The 21,983-nt window shown below is 43.2% G+C and overlaps 1 protein-coding gene across 8 annotated transcripts in view; it reads right to left on the bottom strand.

Moving 5' to 3' along the window:
* Meis2 (Meis homeobox 2) overlaps window positions 1–21,983 on the bottom strand; it is a 207,960-nt gene that overhangs the window by 184,554 nt on the left and 1,423 nt on the right. For all 8 annotated transcript variants that reach the window (XM_005364203.3, XM_005364204.3, XM_005364205.3 and 5 more), the window contains exons 2-7: window positions 21,668–21,900; window positions 19,966–20,107; window positions 19,207–19,257; window positions 18,026–18,076; window positions 17,117–17,266; window positions 7,567–7,681 (exon numbers count right to left, since the gene is read on the bottom strand). In XM_005364203.3, coding sequence (XP_005364260.1) covers window positions 7,567–7,681; window positions 17,117–17,266; window positions 18,026–18,076; window positions 19,207–19,257; window positions 19,966–20,107; window positions 21,668–21,900 — 742 coding nt within the window. The remainder of the gene's footprint in view (window positions 1–7,566; window positions 7,682–17,116; window positions 17,267–18,025; window positions 18,077–19,206; window positions 19,258–19,965; window positions 20,108–21,667; window positions 21,901–21,983) is intronic.

The following is a 21,983-nucleotide window of genomic DNA, read 5'->3' as shown; positions in this document are numbered from 1 at the left end:
CGGGGGGGGGAGGGGTAGAAATGGGAAGGGGGGAAAGGGGTAGGGTGAGTGATGTGGTGTTTTTTATAGACTGATCTTCCAAAGCAAAGACAATGAGGGGGGAAAATAGAACACGTGTATTACAATGTATAGCACCATAAGGCTGTGTTTGATGCTCTGGAGGGCTTCAACAAGTACTGTTCAGCCAAAAATCAATTGAAAAATCAGCATGATAAGAGAGCTTGAGTTGCCCTATAATAGCCTTAAGACCCCCAAGGCTATTCGAGTCCCTTTCATCTGCCACACTGCACAGGACTCTAGGGGGACCTCACTTCCCCTCCTTGAGTCCTCTGCCCCTCCGCCTCTCTCACCTACAGCTTTCTGTTCCCCTGGAAGGGCAGGGCGACTGACAGGGAATGATGATGTTTTCAAGTGGTTTTTGAGAATGTTTTCCTTCTCTGCTTTATGCTTTATCTTCTCTTGACATTTGCACTAAAATGCATCCTGGGCGATCAGTCACAGACTTCCACCATAGTAAATGGTCACCCTTCGTCTGGGAAGAGCCTAGTGAATCACAGTGTTGTGTTCTGAATGCCCGAGCTGACATACTTTGCACTGCCCTTAATGAAATCACAGTTCAGGCTCATGCAAATGAACCACGTAAGCAATCCGCAGCATTGTTATAAATATACATATATATATTTCATTCCAAGATTTCATCTCAATATTTCTTCAATCACTCCTCACAATGTCTGGTTTGTTCAATTTATATTTCTGCTCAGCATTTGGTGCAAACCCCACAGATAAGATACATCTGTCCCTTAGTCACAAATCTTGGCATTTTTTACCTTAACTCCATCGTGAAGTGAGTGGATGAATTTACCTTGCTTGTTAGCTGCAGTTCTTCCTAATCAAACATTTCATTTCCAAACTTTCGAATCTGACATGAGCTGTGGCAACTCAGTAGAGACACATCCAAGCTTAAGGAAGACATATAAACATGCTGATCTGGGCGAGGGAAGGAAAAGCTAATTGGAAGTCAGCTTTCCTGTGATTATCAGCTTGTTTATGGGGAGGGAGGGCTCTTCAGAATGGTACTGTAAATTCATCCCCGATTATGGTGTTAACACAGCGCTCCCTTCCACACGCTCCCCGAGAGCTCCCCACCCCATCCATTTTGTGTAGTCATAAAGGGTTGTACACTGTTTCCAGGGACTTTGATTTTCCCCAGTTTTAGGAAAAAGGAATCAGTGGCACAAGCAGTCATCAGACTTCACTCCCCTCGTGTGCAGAAAGCGCACATATTCATTGTCTGCTATAAGAATAAATTTTAGTAATTTTCCCCATGTCAATATGAATATTAGACTGACCCAATTAATATGAAATGCTTCTAGGCTGCTGGAACAGACAGTGCTACAGAAAGAACCATTTGCACAACCTGTTCATGATTACGGGCCATAAGGACACAAAGATGGCACACACATTTGTGGGCCATCTGAATTCTTACACGGTAAGGGGAGGGGGAAGGGGGAGCCGCATGACGTCAGCTTGACTGTCGTGGGTCATGTTTTTTAATCCAGAGTATTGGACATGTAACACAGCAACAAGAGCTGATCATTTTGTTTAATCACCTTTTGGATCTTTGCCAGATGGTCTCTATTGAGAACGCTGCAAACACAGAGACATGAGCTGCATCTAACATGCCACCAGAGCCTTCCCGTAAATGTCTGAGAACTGATTCCAACAAGAATTTAGTCTCGGAGCAGAAAGGGATACATTTAAAAACTATGTGCATTAACTATACTTTTCCCCATAGAATCCTCACTTGGCATGAATAATTTACCCACTCTTATGCTAATGGGATCATGAAAGTATCCCCCTGTCTTCGTGCAGCTCTTCTCAGCTTTCAGTAATTACCCCACCCAGTGAAAATAACATGGCTTCCACACTGAACAGCCCACTAGTACCTGACAATCAGCAAGATCATGGCTGACACTGGAAGGATCTAGAACTGGACAGAGACACCCTCAGAACCCGAAAAGAAACACAACCACACAGTAGTCCTGGTAGAGGGTAAAGGTGCGTGGATGGGAGGGAAGGGGGTAAAGAAGGCTCTTCATTGTCAAGCCTGCCTTTCCTCTGCCTCGCCATCCAAATCTGACTTAAAGAAAACATGTTCTTTTTCTAAGGGCGAAAGACATCGGAGATCAGATCAGTTTAGAAAGAAAATCAATACGTAATATCTAAGAAAAAAATGATAGTTATCTATAGAACATATCTATATAAAGTATTTATTTTATCAGAACTTAAATATATATGTGAATAAAACATATATATGCATATGATGGGAAATTCCCTAAATGATACTTTTGGAGGAGAATGGGGAAAAAAAGGATGACTGAAAAAAAAAAGAGAAAGGAGAGAAAAGGAGGGGAAAAAAAACCAAACACATTTCGACCTCTGTCCACAAAACTCCATGTTAGGTAGTTCACTGTGTAAAAATTATCAGGCTAAAACATCTGGGAAAGAAAGCCATGAAACAGCAGGGAACGTGGCTGGTTTATTGTTTATCTTTTGTTTATGAGGCAGTATTCAAGTTTAATTACAACTCTAAATTAAACTCTAACTGGCATCAGGAGACATCCTTTTACATGACTAAGTTAAAAAAAAAATCTGGAAATCCCAATTCTGGATTTTTTGAGTAAGTTGATATATATAGGAATGACATGACTCAAAATTAACGGCAATTATAGAAAACTTTTAAGCTTTTATGGGCAACCGTGGCATGTTCCTAGAGCATGCATTTATTAGAAGACTTGAATTTTATTGCTCATGGCGACTGTCTAAAATGTCCTAAGAGCTTCAGCAGAACATACCTAAATGTTTGCTGATGATTGAAGGATGGGTTTCATTTTTATTTAATTTTTTTGGAGGGAGGGGAGAAAGGAAGTACCATATGAATATTTTATATAGAAAAACCTTCTTCTCTGGCCATGTCCAACTGTCGATTATAGTTGGAGAGAAAAAAAATGCTGATAACAATCAGGAGGAAGGAGATGCTATTGTATTTATCATAAGTTAGTGACCAGTTTGGGGTGAACTTAACTCTAGGAAAAATAAAAGTTAAAAAGCAACTAGCGAAAGATGATGCCAGATGGCGTCTGTCATATTGTATTTAGGGTTATTTTAAAGAGATTGCCACCACTATGAAAACATCCCATTGACAAGAGTTTTCCTAGCCTGAATGAGAAATCCCAGCAGAGAATATTCAGGACCCTCAGTAAGTGGATTTCCCCCTTCCTCCTTTAAATACATAACTGGAACATTTAAAGCAGAGAAAATGTTCTTTCATAACTGCAACGTACTGTAAACTCAAAAGTGTCATGGTATCTTATGGATGTTTGACTGTAAAGGATTCCACTCATTTCTAAGGGGACCTTTGTTGATTTCAACACTACGGTTGCTAAATAACTGTATAATAACTAGATAAACATCTAGCTCTGGGATTCTAGCCTCGTTGCCCGGATGATAGATGGTGACATCAATGGAGGGGTCTGGTGGCAGAGTCGAGGGGAACCCTGCTGGCTTGTACAGCCCAGGGTCTCGAGCAATTAGTGGTATAGATGCTAGCGTGCTCCTGTATTTAGGTTAATCTGGGCCTGGCAACAGTATGGTTAACGTGTGTGTGGTGTGCACTGTGAGCTCAGCAGTTACTGGGCCAACTGTCTCGGTATTTCTGGGAATCCTGCCTATTCACAGTGCAGGGATTGTTCAATTGCTGCAAAATGTACAAAATGAATTTTACAAAAATGAATTGTAAGGAAGGCCCCATTACAACGATTTTACAGCAAAGATGTCAACATCAATTTTTCTTTCATGCATAGCTAATGATTAAAACAGCATATTCCATTTGCCTAAGACAATTTATTTCATATTGGCACATCAAAATATTGAAATACAAAGTTATCTTTACTCTACCCTCTTTATTCACTGCTGTTGAACCCGTACCATTGTTCAAACCAGAAAAAATAAAACAAACTTGGCACGAAATACTTAAAACAAAGGCTCATCAATATTCTCCAATTTGTCAACATCTCAATTACAGCACTGGAAAAAAATGTAAATTTCGTGTGCTCTAAACACTGAGGGGTCTAGTCTCTTGCCAATTCACACGTGTAGCTCGCATCAGCGTTAATGGGAGCTACACAAACCCATCAATAATAATAATACTTTGTACATATACTGAGCCTTTTATCTAAGGCGCTCAGAGTGCTCTAGGAACGAAGAGGCTGCTGCTTAGGCTTCACTCTGGCAAAGCACACAGTGAAACACAAGCATCTTTAGAATCAGCAGGTACAGAACGAGGGACCCCAGGCCTTATTATCAAACCCCATTTTTACTGACGGGAAGTCAGGCACAAAGACAGGCAGTTACTGCCCCAGAGCCCCGGAGTCTGCACCCTAATTCCGTCCTTGAAAAACCAGATTTCCTTCCTCATTCGAATGCGACTAACAAGACAAACGCCCTCCCTTTGGCTGTTTTTCGAAAACAGAAAACCTAGTGAATGAAAAGCCAGCTTCATTTTATACAGTTGACTGGTGTGTGGTTGGAAAGACAGGCAGACTGCAAATTTTCCAAGTTCATTTCTTACGATATTAAAAATGTCATTTTTTTTCCTCCTTTCGGTTTATCATGCAAACACCTATACGAAAAGATAACCTCTTGTCTGTGTACTACCTATAGCTTTTCAGTATCGGATCGTAGAATGAGGTGCTTTTAGGTTCCAAGGTATAGATTTGTTAGGATCCTTATCGTAAAAATATTCACAAAATTATAAAGAAACATAAATGCATGTATTGTTTTATAGCATATGGCTATTAAAGTTTAATTTAAAATGTGTATGAAAACATTGTATTTAGTACAATTCATCCCTATTTCTTCTGTTTATCATAATTTGTTTTGAAATGGAATCATTTTACAGTTTTCCATATGCCTGTTGTGCTAATAAATTCTGAAGAAGTAAGGAAGTCTCTTGTGAACTGCAAACCTAGATTCCAATGAAACATTATGATATATTTAATATGAAGAACATAAATTTCCCTCCCAGCCTTACCATTCTACATCAGCCCTAAGATCTAGCCTCTGATAAGCATATGTGAGTTCAGTCAATATCTCTGCTGACTTTGCCCTGCAGCAGGTGATTAATCTTCCCCTCGAAAGCTACTCGGAGCCTTTTGGTGGAACAAAGTAGCAAAATATCTAGAAAACATGTTTAAAAGATTATGGGAGCAAAACATACTTAAGTCCGGCCTTAAAAACTTAGGGTCTGCTGTCAGAAGCAAACAAAACAAAGCAAACAAACAAACAAACAAAAAACCCAGAACACCTTGACGCATGCATTTTAATAACCACTGACACAGTGGTGAGCCAGGTAGAAAAATTCTCTTTGCACCAACAGTCTCCATTTTACAGAAACGACAACTTTCCCCACTTTCTCTCAAACTTGAACACAGTTGCGGGGGAGGTGGGAGGAGACAGCCTTCCTAGTGCTCATATGTATAAGCCACCATGTCCATTCTTTAATCCCACAGAGATATGATTAAAGAAACGAAATGCTTGGGGGATCAAATCCTTCAGCAAGGGATAAGTGGGTGCGGCTACCCACAGCAAGGGGAGCTCAGTGTCTTGTTTCTCCCCAGAGGATGTCTTACATGTCCTCTCTCTTTTGACCAAAACTCCTTAATAAAACAAAACTGACTAACTAAAATGATAAAACTTCATGCTATGGTAGCTATTCCTTGCTCCAAAACCTACATTTTTTTTCCTCTCCTGCTCTCTCTCTCTCTCTCTCTCTCTCTCTCTCTCTCTCTCTCTCTCTCTCTCTCTCTCCCTTCCTGTTATCCCTCTCGCCATAACTCAGCTAACCCAACAGAATCAGTCAGTTTTAAATTTCAGCTGGGACCTTGGTGACCTGTTAATGAATCTACAGAGAAGAGAAAAACTCACAGTGCTGAGTTATGCCTGGTGTCGCTAGCTGACATGGAGTCAGAAATGCTTGAAGCGTTAACGTAATTGCAAGAATGTGAAAAATGAAGCCCTGGGCTCCTGAGCCAAGCGAAAGGTCAGAGGGAGCCTCACACAGGAGAAGTTTCTGGAAGATAGCGTCATTAGGCCATTAAGTTTGCTTCTCCTTCTTTCCCCGCACTTCCCCCCCCAAGTTCCTGCAATGTTGAGGGTATTTTGTTTTTATTAATAGATATTTCACCCCTCTGTGGTGGCTAACTTGGGGCAGTGGGGAGGACTGAATGATCGAAAGCTTTCTGCATTTGACTCAGAGTCACATGGAACCACAGTTAAACGTCTGTATTGCAGAACCACTATTGAATCTACTTAGACGATACCTTCAAAATGTGTTAGAATGAAGTTTATTTTACAAACAGTTCTTCTGATGCATTCAAACCAATATACACATAGCTCACAAGTTCTCCTATAGCCATCTGTGGGCCATAACTTGTTTAAAAAGACAGACCTGACTAGGATTCACTCACAGGTAAAAGACATCCTAGAAAGGCCTGTTTTCTAGATTTCCTTGGAAATTCAGGGGTCCAGAATCTCTGGCCAGAAACATGGAGGAGGGTAGATACTCACAGCACACCAGCAACTCCCTTTGAGATGTCCTGTATAATTACAGCTCAACCTGTAAAGCAGTATTTGACTTGGAAGCCTGTCTAATGCTTAAATATTGTGGCCATAAACAGAAACATAATAGAGATAAAATAGACCTAAGAGATCAGACACCATCTGATGTAAAATATTAAAAAGTAAAATCTATACACATCCCTGGACCACATTCAATAATGCATCTTCCTAAATGATCATTTTATCCATAGGAGAGTCATTCCTACCAATATATAACCTTCCCTGTTGTAAATGGTAAAATTCATTCCAAATTGCAGAAGGCTTCCTTGACATCTGTAGTTGTTCTCCTCGCTTTCTAAAACTCTATTTTTTTTAAAAAAAAAAAAATTGGGACAAAGGTCACTATGTCAGCTATAGAGAAGCAGGGACAAATATTACTGAAGAATTTTAAAATCCATCTTCCCAAAATAATAGTCTGTATAAATCTCTTCAACCCTCCCCCATCCCAGACTGGCATTTCTGGAGTTAATAGAAACAGACTTTTGCCTCTTACAAGCTTTAGAGGCATGGTTGCTTTAATTATAAAGAAGTCGTATAGTACATATTAGAAGCAAATAGCCTGCACATAGTATAATTCCAACTAATGGATTATAACAGTTATGTAGGTCTGTCTTTCTAATATTCACCAAAGGAGTGTAGATAGCCACATTTGTAAGAGAATTGGCAGAACCAATCAATTATTATTGCAATGTGGACTTAAAGATTAGATAACTCATTCTGAGTCTTTAAATAAAGTAACAAGAGGAACCCTGTCTTCCTACCAACCAGTTGATAAACTCCCTACATCCTTACCTTCCCCTCTCCTGTTTACATGGACTGATACCGAGAAATGCAGAAGTTATTTTGGTCATGCCTAGTTTTGCACAAAGAAAATTCATAACTTCTTACCTTGCTCACTGCTGTTGTCTCCACTCTGGGAAGCATGGCCCCCACTGGAGGGTCCCGGGGTGCCTGCTGAGTGAGTTGAGGTCGCATCATCGTGATCTCTCCAGGATGAAGGGTTCTGATGTCAGGATGCCAAGGAATTTTCCCACAGTTACCATTTGAGCCATAAATGAGGAACCATGAAGACAGACAGGCACAGGGGGAGAAAAAAAAAATGTGTACATATTAGTATTTTCAAAAGTGGCCCCAGGCATGCTATTCTATGCCATCTTCTTCGGCTACATCAGTACATACATTTGTTAAATGTGACATATCTCTTCTAAGTGTGTACATTCTATTAGATGCAAATTTACACCTCAGTAAAGTTAACTTCTGAAGTGAGGGGAAACTGCCTTAAAATGTCCTTCTTAACTTTTCCATTATATGCAGGACACATTTTCCTGGTGTTCTCAGACACAAAATCCATCAGACCATGAGCCTCTACAAAGTTCAGTACTCCCTTCAAAAGAGTATGGGGTCAACAATGGATGGAGGGGCAACCCCTTACACATTCAAATGCCTTGCCTTAAAACAGTCTGTCTGAGGGCTCCACATGCTATCAACAGGTAGACTGTATAAACAACAAGAGCAATAGCAATCGCGGCATCAATGTTTCATTGACCATCAAACCCTGCTTTAATTGGCACAAATGGTAATTTTTAAAAACGAAACCGATGTGGGCTACTCGCCACTTTGCCAGCAAGCTGAGACTTTCGCTTTAAGCGACTGAGCAGAGCCTTCTGGAAGAACCTCAAAGGTCTGCAAGGCAAACCAGGAGGTACCAGCTCATGCTACTTTGCTAATATATTCCTCTCCTGCTTCCCTCCCCTTTCCTGATATTCCCAATGCCACTGCTGTAGCTTAAAGGGAAACAGGAATTCTAATGTACAGGAAGGACTTTATCAGCACCACATGAAGGCAGGCAAGAGATGGAATTTCCTCTGGCAGACGGGGAGAGCAGGAGCCACACATGAAACACAGCAGCCTTGGGGCCAAAGCTGTACACTTGTCACCTATATGCTATGACTTTGACTAAGCCTGTGGACCTACAGGCAAGAGCACTCTTTAGGGGTTGGAGCAGACGGTGCAGGACAACATTTTAAAGACATCGCAATCTCTCAAAGCACAACAGCACTTTTTTACTAGAATTGGTAAACAATAATTCAGAGCAAGCATAGGTCACCTACAAACCAAGTGGCTAGGTGAAAGGAATCTCACTATGATACCAGGACACAGAGTTTATTACGAAAATAATCAGCCTGTCATCTTTTCCCCAAGACTAAGCCCATAATGTACCTACAGCAGATAGTGCTACTGAAATAAAACCAGAAACCAAAGGAAGACAAATCAAGGAACAACAGCAGTGGACATTTTCTCCTATGGATCTTCTATAAACATATTGTACTTTAATATTTGGAATTTTGGCAGATGAAGACATGATCCAGATCTCTGTGATCAACATATCAACGTCGGTGTTGCTGGCGACACTGCCAGGCAAGCCATCGACTCAAACTCAAGACCTTGAGTAGAAATCGTGACTTTAAGTATAGTTCAGATTCAAATCTGTACAATAAAGATGTAATAAAAAAAAGAGGATTAAGGAATTAGGTGGGCATGGTAGCACAAATCTATAATACCAACATTCGAGGAGCACAAGCAGGAGGATTGCCATGAGTTTGAGTCCGACCTAGACTACCCAGTGAAATCCAGCATCAAAAAAGAAGGAAGGGAAGAAAGGGAGGGAAGACAGCAGGTAGGAAGGAAAGAAGGAAGGAAGGATGGAAGGAAGAAACGACTGATTTGGAAATTAAAGTGAGAAGAATATGTTAGACCGAGTTATCTGCTGCTTTGATGTCTCTTTATGACAGGTATGTACTGCGTGGGGATCAGCTGAAATGCTGGACGAATTGCAGCAGGAGATGGAAGAGAGAGAGAGAGGCATGGCGTGTACTTATTCTGCGACAGCGCGGACTGAGGGACACTTTCCCTAACCAAACTTTCCAGGGTACACAGCCGGTGAGGTTCATTTTATGCACTGCAGGCTTTTTATTAAGCTGGCTGCTATAAAAGCTCCTCATCCCTCATGAAAATTACAATAATTAACCACTAACACCTCAACTATGTTTTAAGGCAAATGTCATCCGACACTATTATATAATCATTCGGATGGAGCTGGGACAGGTCTTTCGGTTTAAGCACTGGCATGATGGGAGGGTTCTTGCACAAACGATTCCTGTAGCTGAAAAACACGGCTGAGTTCTTATCAGCCAGGCCTGGGCTGGACTTTAAAGTCAAGCCTCATTAATTCATAATTTAGTATCTCTCTCTCTCCATGGCTTTCGGGAACATGTATCTTCTAAAGTCATACTTGTCAACATTGCTAGAACAATGGGCTCCGCCAACCAGGTCAGGTCTTTGACTTTCAGTGTGGCCACCAAATTTTCTCAAGTTCTCTTATCTCCCACCCCCCTATCTCTTTCCTCTTTTCCTCTTCACCTCTCAAAAACATACTCTGTTGGAAAAAAAAATGGTGTCTCTTGTGCTACATTCAGTGGAGAAACTGAAGCACACTGATCTAATGTGAAGAAGGATGGACAGACAGATCCCTCTGGGAGTTCTGGGGTAGAGACTCACCCCAAGATGTCTATATGAAGCTACAGATAGTGGTATGATCATATATAAAGACACACATGGGTAATCTAAGCAACGTAAACAAAAACTCATCCTTCGCCATTAAAAAAAACAACTTAAAAAAAAACCACAGCCTACATAGACAACATAAAGCATTACCCATAATACTGGGTTTTTCTTAGATCGAAATATTGTGAATAGCACAGCTTCCTTTTTTTCCCCCCTCCTAGATAGTTTCCAAGTTTGCGTCCTTCAAGAATAACCACCTGGCCCTCTGCCAAATTATAAGCAGAAGTTGAGTGAATCCTGAACCAACGTGATATACAAAAGCATGTAAAAACATATGACATATGTAGAAAAATATATAAAAGAGAATTGATTCCTACGTGCATCAGTGCAGATGAGAACTCGAGTATACACATTCCATAATACATGTCCTGTTCTCCAGCCAAAAATACCATGAAGACACCCCAGGGCAAGGAGGGAACATGTTTCTATTCCCAACGGCTTTAATAATTGGGAGTCAAAGATGGCACTCCCCTTGTTCTCTATATAATTGCGTTAAAGAGCAGGGTTACCAGGAGAAAAGCCGTGAATACCGAGTAGTGCACAATAGGAGATGGGAAATAGATACAAGAAGCTCCGTCTCCAGGGGCAGTTTTTTTCTATTTGCTGGGCTACAGACTCACAGCTGATAATGCAAGTTGTAATTAATATAAAAGCAAGAGACAATATGGGCAGAGCTTGTAGTAGCGGGGCCACGGGAGAGCGCTCCGCTGCTCTCCCTGGCTTCTCATTTGCACAGGGCTTTCCCTAGAAAACACAATCTTGCCAGTGTTTTCTCCCTTGAAAGTTAAAAAAAAAATTGATTTAGCACCGTCATTGAATTTTGCTAAATCTAGAAAAGAGAACAGAGAGGACAGGAGTCTCTGGGCACAAGAGGCGAATCCTTCGTGTGCGGCTTTTGTTGAGGTTGCAGATAGGCTGCAATTACACTTCAAACCAGAATGGCACTTCTGTGAAGGCCCTGCCTATAGGATAATAGTTAATAAGTCCTAGCCAATTGGTCGTGCTTCCTGTATCAAAGTATTCCCCACAGCGCACAGTTCATTCACGGGGTCACTGGGGTAAAATGCGCAAGCGTTTCCAAATAAAACCATAAAAGTAAAATGTCTTGGGCTTGAAGGAAACAGGAGCCACTATTGCATTTAGGAGTTGACAAAAATAAACTGAGCTCTTGTTTTTAGACTCCATATGAAAAGTTATTCTCTGCATGTGGGACCGGGGAGAAGACAGAAGGATAGAATCAACTCTTGGGGCCACCTCTAACAGGTCATGTGACCGGGAGTGATCGCTCCATCGACGTCCTTTTGGACATGTCATTTATCTCTTTGGAATTATGAAGTCATACAAGATAATTCCCAAGGTCATGTCCACTTATGTCCATTTTGAAAAGTACTTTAAACATAGCCAACATTTTTTTTCTAAAACCCATATAACTATATAACATAAAACCGAGAAGCATAGAGGAAGCATGAAAACACAGATATGCATTCGTAGGTACACAGTAGCAGAAAAACACAGCCAAAGACATGCTCATTCGCTGAAGAGGTACACAGATTCATCTGACTTGACACATTTAAACCACGAAAGGAAGGTATATTTGCGTCAATACTTCCCATTAATATGAAGTCACTTATGTTGTATGGCTTTACAGTCCCTTAAGTTCTAGTTAACAGTGTGGACAGAACTCTTTTTAAAAAGATGCAAGACAGAACTCTTTTTAAAAAGATGCAAGGACTTCCTTGGGCATGCAAGTCCACAAGTTAAAAACGTTCATGGAAGAACTGGGATAAATGCTGGGACTTCAACTTGTTGACTGTGATGTTGACCAAGAACCCGGGATACCAGTGTGGGCTTTTAGAAGCCGGAGTCTCTAAAAATGTAACTCAAGCTGGAGATTTTGCCTCAGCGTTTGCAACATTGCACCGGTCTTTGGGAATTAATGCATAGGCACATCTTCCACAAGGGCAGCCTCCTTTGCAAATGATTGCTCCATTGAGTGGTGGACTCTCCAAGACAGAAACACATTTGCTCCTCCAGAGAGGGTTTCAAAACGCTTTCTATGATTCTGAAGTGTGCCGGCATATCCCCTAGACCAGTCGGTACATAAACAGCCAAGACAATGACGTCAGATAACACCAAGTCTTCTCATGGCATTGTGAATGTCTACGTGATTGTCAAATGTACCTAGGATCCATGTCACCACGTTTACACTGAAGACACGCTCCAACTGCACAACCTAAATAACTTAAATGACGTAAATACTCTTGATGAGAAATAAACAGGAACGCTACCAACAAGCAGACATTTCGGCAGAAACAAATAACAGAAAGCCATGTCTTCTATCAGGGTCCTTAAGAAGGGACCCTGAGTTCCAATGTAAAACTTCCCAAAATTCGGTCCCAGGGAGGGGCTTTGAATAAAGCACAGCCTAACACTTAATATCACACCTCAGTGTGAGAAACCCAGAGACAAAAGCAATCACTCATTTATTAATGTGAATATCCAATCTCATTATTCTCCCTTCATCGTCAATAGACCAAGCCTCTCCTCGCTGCGGCCATCACTTCAAGTTTTTCAAGTAATAATAGATTTTCTCTACCAGCACTTGACCATTTTCTGTCAAGAGCAAGATTTTGGTAATTCTCTCTGCTGACCTAACCCATTCAAAAAAAAAAAAAAACTAACAACATAAATATCCTTGACATATTCACAAATGCAAAACAATAGTAGCATATGTTCATTGAAACTACAGCACAGAAATGAAAATAAAATGTCATTTTCTTATGATGTTTTCAGAGCCAGCCAATTTTAAGGTACCTGCCAATTCATATTAATTCACATAACTATATTTTCTTTACTTATTTTTTCAAAACAAATAAAATGGAGGTGTTTGGCACCATGAAGAGGAGTGGCATAACTATAGAACCATCTGCATTGCAAACAAGTGTAGCTAGGAGAATATATTTCAAACAAGTATATCTTGAACATATAAACTTGATATAAAGACATAGAATATCTTCATTCATAAATATTATGATGATACATACTTATCTGTACTATATCTAAAAAAGTTGATCTCAAATTATATAAAATAGAAAATTTGGATATTACTTTTTTTTTTAGTTTACTTCAACAGTCTAGGAAAAACAAAATTGCTTTACGACAGTTTCCAAGTTGAAACTTTTTTAAAAAAAGTTTTCTTGACATGTTTGTTTTAAACATGATAAATTTGAATGTCTGGGTAACTTAACATTAGCTGCAGCTGGAAAACACAGTTGAGTTTCTTTTGATTATTATCTATTTTTCCTTCAACAGTATTCTGAAAAATACTAGCATAGCCATTTGCTAGTTGCAACAATTATCCTTATGCTATAGTAAGATGATGAGATAAAACACATCCTATGGTTAAAAAAAAATAAGCATTCCTCATGAATTGACTTAACACAGTACAGCAACCAAAGCTGCACGCTTCATTTTCTCCTTGGTTCCAAACTTCCCCTCATCATTACACACATCACGTTTGCTAATAATAAATGGACAAACCCAGCATCCTCACTGAATGTAAAGAATGGAATGCAAGACCCTTATGGGTCTTCTTTTAATGCATCTATGTTGTATCAGAAAACTTATGTGACTTTATAGAAGATGAAATTAGCACAATACCTGGTCATAATACATAAAAGTCACACCTAAAAGTCTGTTGAAAATACTAGCTTTGAAGGTATTTATTCAGTCAACTGCCTTCATTCATTTATATTTTTAAGTATTTTAATAAGGGAATGGAAAACTATATTGCGCTTAATATCCTGCCCTTGATAGGTCTTTCATTGTTTTTCAATGCATGGAACTACAAAGTTAGTATTTCATTTTTTCTTTCACTCTTTCTCCTCGCTCCCTCTTCACACACATAGATACACACACACACACACACACACACACACACTCACACACACACACACACGCATGAACGCACAGTGTAGCTTGATACCACTTAATAAGGATAGAGGTGTATGTGTTTTTGGGGTGTCAAACAGCTGTCACAAACTGTCACCTCCACAAGAGAAACCTTGGCACACAATAAATGAAACCAACTCCTTTTTTTAGCTGTCATTATTCATAGCCAATAAGTTGAACCGCTCACGGCATTTCATGCGCAAATAAAACCACGACGTAGCTCAGTAGATCAGAATAGTGGGCCAACAGAGGAAACAGGGAAAACAACACGCTGTCTGGGCCCTTCTGAAGTGGCTGATCATCACCCTGTACCACTGTGCAGCAAATGAGATCCAGCCTAAGGCAAGGCATTAAATATGCATATCAAAGCAAATGAAAAAAAATAAACCTGATGACTCAAATTGAGCACATTTATATGCTGAAAATGTCCCTCTTACATCACTTTCAGGTAGGGGTTCTGTGGTCTTCTCCCTCTCTTGTGACTGAGGGGGCTGAGGGATGACAAGTTTGTAGGAATGGGTGAAAAGCCTTAGAAGGATGCCCTTTGTAGGGCAGGAGGGGGTGGCCTAGGAACAAACGGAGTCAATATGCCCACGGTACCTAGAAGGCTGCAGAGCTTTCAAGGTTTTCTCGCTCGTCCCGCATGAAACACAAGCATGTGGCAGACCTTTCCATTTCCCACTCAGTATGCTGGTGGAACAAATTATTGCTTCATTTCAAAACAAATAGCAGGGGGCTAAAGCAAAAATGCTGTAGTTCAGATCCCTAGGAAATAAAAGGCTTTAAATTATGACGCCCAATGAGGTGGCAAGCCCTCGTGGATTCAAAATAAATCAGTTGTCATATTTACTTGATTGGGGGCTTGAAAGGGTAGCAACAAATGCTCCAGTTGACTCTTTTATCCGAAGATGATGATTGTTAAATTACTCAAGCACTATTCTCTTAGGTACCACCTCCTTCTTGAGTCTGTATTTAAATATTACTATGGCTTCACAAATTAGCATTGTATATCAGCCAATGCCCTAAACTGCCTAGTTTATCTTATTTCTTCTACATAAACATCAGCACCCTCAACTCCATACATCCACCAGAAAAGCCATTGTCAAGAAACTGTTGTAGAAAACCAAGTAGTCACGACCCCACAACATAACAAGAAGAAAAAAAAAAAAAAAGCTTTTGATGAAGAAGCAACTAGGGACCTCTCATGCTCCAAACCAGCGGATACAGCCCTCTCTGTCCCCCACCCCCATAATACAAATGCATACAAAGCCGTAAACAGAAAGGTGATGAAAATAATTAAAGAGCAAAAAAAAGTAAATATTTATGACGTGAACACTCCTCTTGAGCCACAAGAACACACACTGCAGAGACACAGAGAAGCCAAGGAACTTCCAACAGCTGCTAGACCTATATGATTTTACTTAACACTTACTTGCAAGGTACAAAACCCCGGACCACTTCCCCCAGCACCATGGAAACAGCTAAAGGTAAGGACAAGTGCAGGGGCTTTTAGCAGCACAGCATTGATTCTGTATCAGAACTGGACATCCTACGCCATGGTTTTCTTTTATTATTGGAAACTTGTAGACTGCTGTCTCAGGTAGTGCAAAGGTTAACCTTTCAAATCAATGGTTGCTTCTTTGCAAAAACTTTTGGTAGAGGGAGAGGAGAACTCACAGAAAAGCTATTATTCCTCAGGTAGTTCAATTCACCCCCCTTCATACTCAGAAATTTGGGGGTGGGAGTGCAAACTGCCTTCAAACCTCAATGCCTGTTTAACCCCTATGAGGTGTTAATATTTCAGCTATGAAGTTATCCAGACTACGGCCTGTATTGTTTAGGTTGTGAGTTCAAATGAATGTATAGACACTCTGCCCTCCAACGCCCGGCTCGAGTTCCCAAAATTGTACTGCTATTCACACGTACTCTTTAACCTCAGCACTCTCGCCTTCCCTACCAGCCCTGCCAGCTGCAATCCTTCTCCTTGCTTCTTCTTCTTTAGATTGTGAGCATCACTACATATGCTTTTTCTTCCCTCCATCAGATTCACTCGACGAGTTCCAAAATAGGATTAAAAACAGAGAGAATAGAAATCTCCTTTCCTGGCTTGACATCCATGGGCATCTTCTAAGTCACCAACTGTTGAAGTGTTAAAGTGCAATCACTAACCTATGGTTACTCAATCTTAATTCCCTTCAGCTTTCTGTAATACAGTGTTAAAAATTGGTTCATCAAGGTTGCTGTCCTTTATTATAGAGATGCTTCAGGCACTTGGCAATAAGTCCATATTCTGACAATAAGTTTCTACGAGCTAAAAGTCCTCAGAATTATAATGTGTTCATTCGCCCTTTTTATTGTTAATACAATGCAGAATTGCCAGGAACTCTCAGGACTGTCTTCTCTGGGAGAGAAATAGGCCCCCATCGCCCAGTTGACTTCTGGCTCTCATTCCCCCACCCCATGTGCCTGCTCCATTCCTTCGTCTCCTACTAACTGCCTTGTCTCTAGCTATCTCTGATGCCTTGATTACACACAGAAAGAAACCAGGAAAGACAAAAACCCATCCTATCAAAAAGAGCACTTGCTAACACCCAAGCCCCAGGTCCAGGAAACTTGGCACATTTAAAGCACAAATCAACTCTACAACCTCCTTGGTTCTCTGACTCTCAACATAAATAAGGGCAGGTCCAAGAAAGAGGAAATGAAAATAAAGGCCACGACACTGGTAGTGAGACAGGGAAGGCAAACTCCAAAGGTGACCACACCATTAGAAACCAAAGCAAGTGAGCTCAATACCACAAGGTTTTAGAAACATGCTTTGCCCAGTGGCTTTCAGAGAACGCCACCAGCTCTGCACACTTACGTGGTCGGCGAGATTTGTGGAGGAGCCTGAAAGTTCTTCATGATCTGACTTGGAGCTTCCATCTCTCTCGTCAATCACGAGGTCAATGGGCATTTTCCCCTTCAAGCAACTGATGTACCGGTGGCAGAAATTATCACACAGTTCGTGGACCTAGGAGGAGGGTCATGGCGGAGGTTCAGCTCAGACTGTCTTTATATGTTTCATTTTTAAAGAGGAAGACTATAGGGTTGCAGGGTTACATTTGTGAGGAGCAACAATGTGATGCCTTCTGAACTAACTCTAATTAAGGGGTGTAGGAGCTGAAGGCAAGGAGACAATAGAGCAACTGTGGCAAGATAGTATTCGCCAGAGACTCCCCTGAGCAACAAGTTACAATAAAGAAAGAAGCTGGACTGAAAACAACTGGATTCAGATGAGGAGAGCAGAGATGAAAATATGACATGATAATAACTCGGAAACATGTAAACCCTAGAACTGGGGGCACTTGTGATTTCATCAGCAAGGTGTTGGGTATGTTTCCTGGGGAAATGATTGATGGACATATCAGTACACAGACACCCCCAAAGAGGGCTATTCCTTCTGCTTGCACCCAGTTTGGGAACTCTGGGCCTAGGGTAAGCTGAGCTAATAGAGACACAAGTAGAGACTGTGTGCAGCAACACAAATGGTTCCTGCTGTACTTCAAATAATCCTGAATGCCTGGGGGTGGGGGGCTTTAAAAGGCATGGCTGCCCTGATTCCCATATCCTCTGAGGCTCCTGGGTTGAGAAGTCTATAAAGGAAGAAAATAGGACCGTGATCAACATCTCCAGACGAGTAATCTTTCATCTGGGAGGCATGTAACATCCCAGTCATCTGGCTGAAAGAATGTGGGGCTCATCAAAATGGGGACTGTTGTTTTCTGCTTACCTTTTCCAACTCCAGAAGATGAAACCTTAGTACTTGTATTGCTTGTATCATCTGAAAGGGAAATTTAAGAGAATGGAGTTAGGGTTCTGGGATGTGCAAGTGTGAGAGAGAGAGAGAGAGAGAGAGAGAGAGAGAGAGAGAGAGAGGGGGGGGGTATGTTGAGGGAATTGGGCAGAGGAAAAAGAAACCAGCAGGTGGGCGGGCAAAACTCACACATCAAGAAATAAAAAAAACCAAATGATTACTGATCATCTCTGCCTCATTGACCACAGAGGTGGGAACTATGATAAGGGGTGGCCTTAGTATTCATTTCTTCCCCCCAGGCTCACAGTGTGCTGTTGGTAAGGGGTGCTTTTCTCCCACCAGGTCTTCTAATTCCTTGCTAGTCTTCCTTTACTGTCTCCTCCTACCCTCTACCTCAGGTCAAATTGGAAAAGGAGGAGGAGGGAGAGATAATCGAATAAAACAAGGTAATAAGAGTTGTGAAGAGAAGAGAAGAGAAGAGAAGAGAAGAGAAGAGAAGAGAAGAGAAGAGAAGAGAAGAGAAGAGAAGAGAAGAGAAGAGAAGAGAAGAGAAGAGAAGAGAAGGGGGGAGCCATTTCTTTGGCTAGAAAGGCCTTTTAGAACAGCAAACCCGGAGCAAGCCTCCTCTCAGAAGAAGGAAATACTCCAGATGAATGGGGAGGCAGGGCCTTTGAAAGAGGATTTAAGTACTTTTAATATTGAAATCCTGCAAATTAGCAAAAGAATCGCACCTAAAAGTGGCCTGCGCCGGGTAGCCCCTCACCCCCCAACCCATTCCCAGCCCGCCCTCGCCCTCGGCTGCCCAGCGGTTATTTCCTTCGGGACTGCAGCCTGGGGCTCGGCCGCCTTCGCGGACCCCGCAGGGGAAATAGCTCCCTTCTTGCGGCTTACTCCCGAGGCCGAGACCTGGGAAGCAGCCCCACTCGCCGGCTTGGCGCCGCGGCGCCCGCTGCTACCTCGGTGGGTTTCTCATTCCCTGAGGTCCGTCCGGTCCCTGGCTCGCCCCAGCCCCTCAGGAGCTCTAAATGGGTCCCTTCCCGTGTGCTTCCCTTGGAGGACTCTGAAGCAACTCCCTGGAGCTCCAGGGGCAAATGAGAGTAACTCTGAACTTGGGATGGGGCCGAGGCTGGGGACAAGCAAGAAACAGAGAACCTTACCAAATTATCCAGCTCTGGGTTTGAGGAAAAAAGAGGCTTTTCAGCACGAACCTATAGGAAGTAGGGAAAGTCAGCATGAATCTTCAGCAAATGTAAAAAGAGAAAACCCTGTCGGCACTGATCTGGACTGAGGCAGCGGGTGCCCTGGAAGGGCTGGGGCAGAAGAGAGGGCAGGGGCTTTGGTAAAATACGAGAAGCAGTTTGATGTCTTAAGTGAGTGGGGTCAGTGGAGAAACATCAGGGCTCGGACTCGGTGGGGAGAGCCGTGCCCTATTCTAGTTGTAGCGGGGAAGGCTAGGCGGCTCGCGGATTCTCAGAACCCGCTTCTGCAGCCGAGCCAAGGGCTGGGTCTCCCCACCTCCCGCACCTCCACGCCTGTGTAGACCTCTCACCAGGCTCCTTGCTTCCTTTGCTCCAGGGCACTCCCAGGTCCCTCCCAGCCCCTCTCCCCAATTCTTGTTCAAGTAGCTGCAGGCAGGGAAAAGGCCAAGCCCCAGATTAGGAGCAGGTCAACTTTAATTCGAGGGTCGAGCCCCTGTATTCCTGACTGGGGGGAAAAACAAACACCCATATTTATCTCCGTTTCCAATTCGCCTCCAGGCTAAGGGATGGGGAGGAGGCGCGGAGTGCGGACTGGGCCAGAGGAGCAGATCGGGTGTCCAGCCTTTTCCTCCGCTTTCAAGTCAAGCTCGGAGGAAAGGGGAGGGAGGGTGAAGGCCTGCTGGGGGGGTGGGGGTGAGTGGGTCAAGAAGCTTGGACCTGCTTGGCGAAGACCGCGATGTCCTCGTTGAAGGAGTCGGAGGAACAGACGTCTCCGCCGGCCACTCCGGGTTCCCTGGGAGTGCAGGTCGCCAGCTCGCACTTCTCAAAGACCAGTGCTAACAGAGGAAACAACGGGTGCCTAACGGGCAGCGCCACGCAGAGACACACGCACGGAGACGGGGTGCAGAGGGGAAGGAGCAAGAACTGTAATCAACAAGTTTGGAGGGTTTGCATTCTTTCTTTAATACAACAGGCACGCAACACACTACACCCTCAATCAGCCGAGCCTGGGCCACAAACAGAAAGGAAACAGCCTGGCCTTTTCCCTTGAATCATAGGTCTTTTCAGATCAGCCCCGAGAAGCCCCCGGCCACTTTAGCTCACCAAGTAAACATACAAGCATTTAGGGTGTAATGAAATGATCAAAAGCCCATGCAATACAGAGCTCGGGGTAGGTTCAGATCCCACTACTCCCTCCAGAGGTGCCTGCCACCCTACCCTGACCTCCAGGACACCGAACACTATTTGAATTTTTTCCCCCCACAATCTGAATTGATCTAACGGGCATTTCAGACAAGGCCGAGGGCTTCACCTATGTACACACCAGAGTGACATTTCCCCATTTTAAGAAAGTGCTCTAATCTTTCCACCGTTTGCTTCATAAACTTGTTCACTTTGTTGGTAGTAAAGCTCCGGTGGTAGGGCCAAAAAAATAAGAATGTTCAACCCAAAACTGCTACCTTCCTAAGACCACATTTCTCCCAGCGTTGCAGCGCACAAGAATAAATAAACCTCGTTTCAAAACTTGGAAGTGTGCATGCCGGGCGCGTACGCCCTTTGTGTTCCTCCGGGAGGCTTAGCTACACCTCGGGATGCTTGAGGCCTCAGGCTTTAGGCTCAGTTGCTGTTTACCCACTGTCCCCTCCCCTCGGCATCCCGCCGCCTTCCCCACCTACCCTCAGCCGGAAGAACCCGGGTAGTACACGCTTGGACCCTGCTCGCCCACCCCTCTCCGAACTTTCCGAATATAAAATAATTTCCAGCCATTTCCCTGATTCCCCCTAAGAACGGCTGTGTGCAAGCGGCAGTCTCTTCCACCCGGCTGCACTTCAAGGTCTGCCCCCTTTATTTACAGAGAATTAAGAAGTGGGTGATTAGGACTTCCTGGCCGACAGAAGCTGCCCTGATTCCAGCTCAAGCAGCGTTTAGTGACTCCCAGGCCCTCAGTAGGAAACAGAAAGGGGAGGAGAGGGGAGAAAAAAAGAAAGAAAGAGAGAGAGAAAGGAGAAAAGAAAAAAGGAAACTGGAAGTTTCTGTTCGACTGCAGCAAACTTTCCTCTTAGTTAAGGCCTCTGTAAGGCAGCCTGAGACATCCAATAGTGCGTCTTTTGGCCAGGAATCTTGTCCTTGGGGAGAAGGCCCGGCCAGCAAGATTTGAGGACTTAGTACTCAACCGGGACTCTGGGGTCTGGAGAGGCCGAACCAAGGGAGTAGAGGAGGTTCTATTTTTCTCGTCTGTGACTCAAGGGGCCGGAAAGCAGGCTCCCTCCTCGGTCTTTCTCTACTGCAAGCTGTTCTCCCATGCAGCATTAAGACCCACTTACCCGCCCTGTTCACCCCACATCCACCACCCCCGGAGATAAACACACGCACTCACGCACACTCACACACAGTAAGCTGGGTCCGGGGGTCGGTTTACCCGTAGATCGCGTCCTTGTCTCTTTTCAAGGCATCGTTGACAGCAGATCCCATGCTGGCTGGCATGACATTGGGGTGCGGGGCGTGTGCGCCGTAATGCTGCGTGGCGTGGAGCGGCGGCCCGTGGTTTAGGTGGTGAACCGGGGGGATCGGGCGCGGCGCGTGAGGGTCTCCGTACATAGAAGCGGGAACCCCTACTCCGTCCATCCCGCCGTAATGGGGCAGCTCATCGTACTGTCAGAGCCCGACAAGGGGGGTGGGGTGGCAGAGAGGGTGAGAGAGAACCCAGAAGGGCAGAGGCAGGAAAGCAAAGAAAC

The sequence above is a fragment of the Microtus ochrogaster genome (genome assembly GCF_000317375.1).
Source record: "Microtus ochrogaster isolate Prairie Vole_2 chromosome 14 unlocalized genomic scaffold, MicOch1.0 chr14_random_1, whole genome shotgun sequence".
Classification (NCBI taxonomy): Eukaryota; Metazoa; Chordata; class Mammalia; order Rodentia; family Cricetidae; genus Microtus; species Microtus ochrogaster.
Note: the sequence above shows the minus strand (reverse complement) of the source record. Positions and strands in the feature narration are given on the sequence as shown.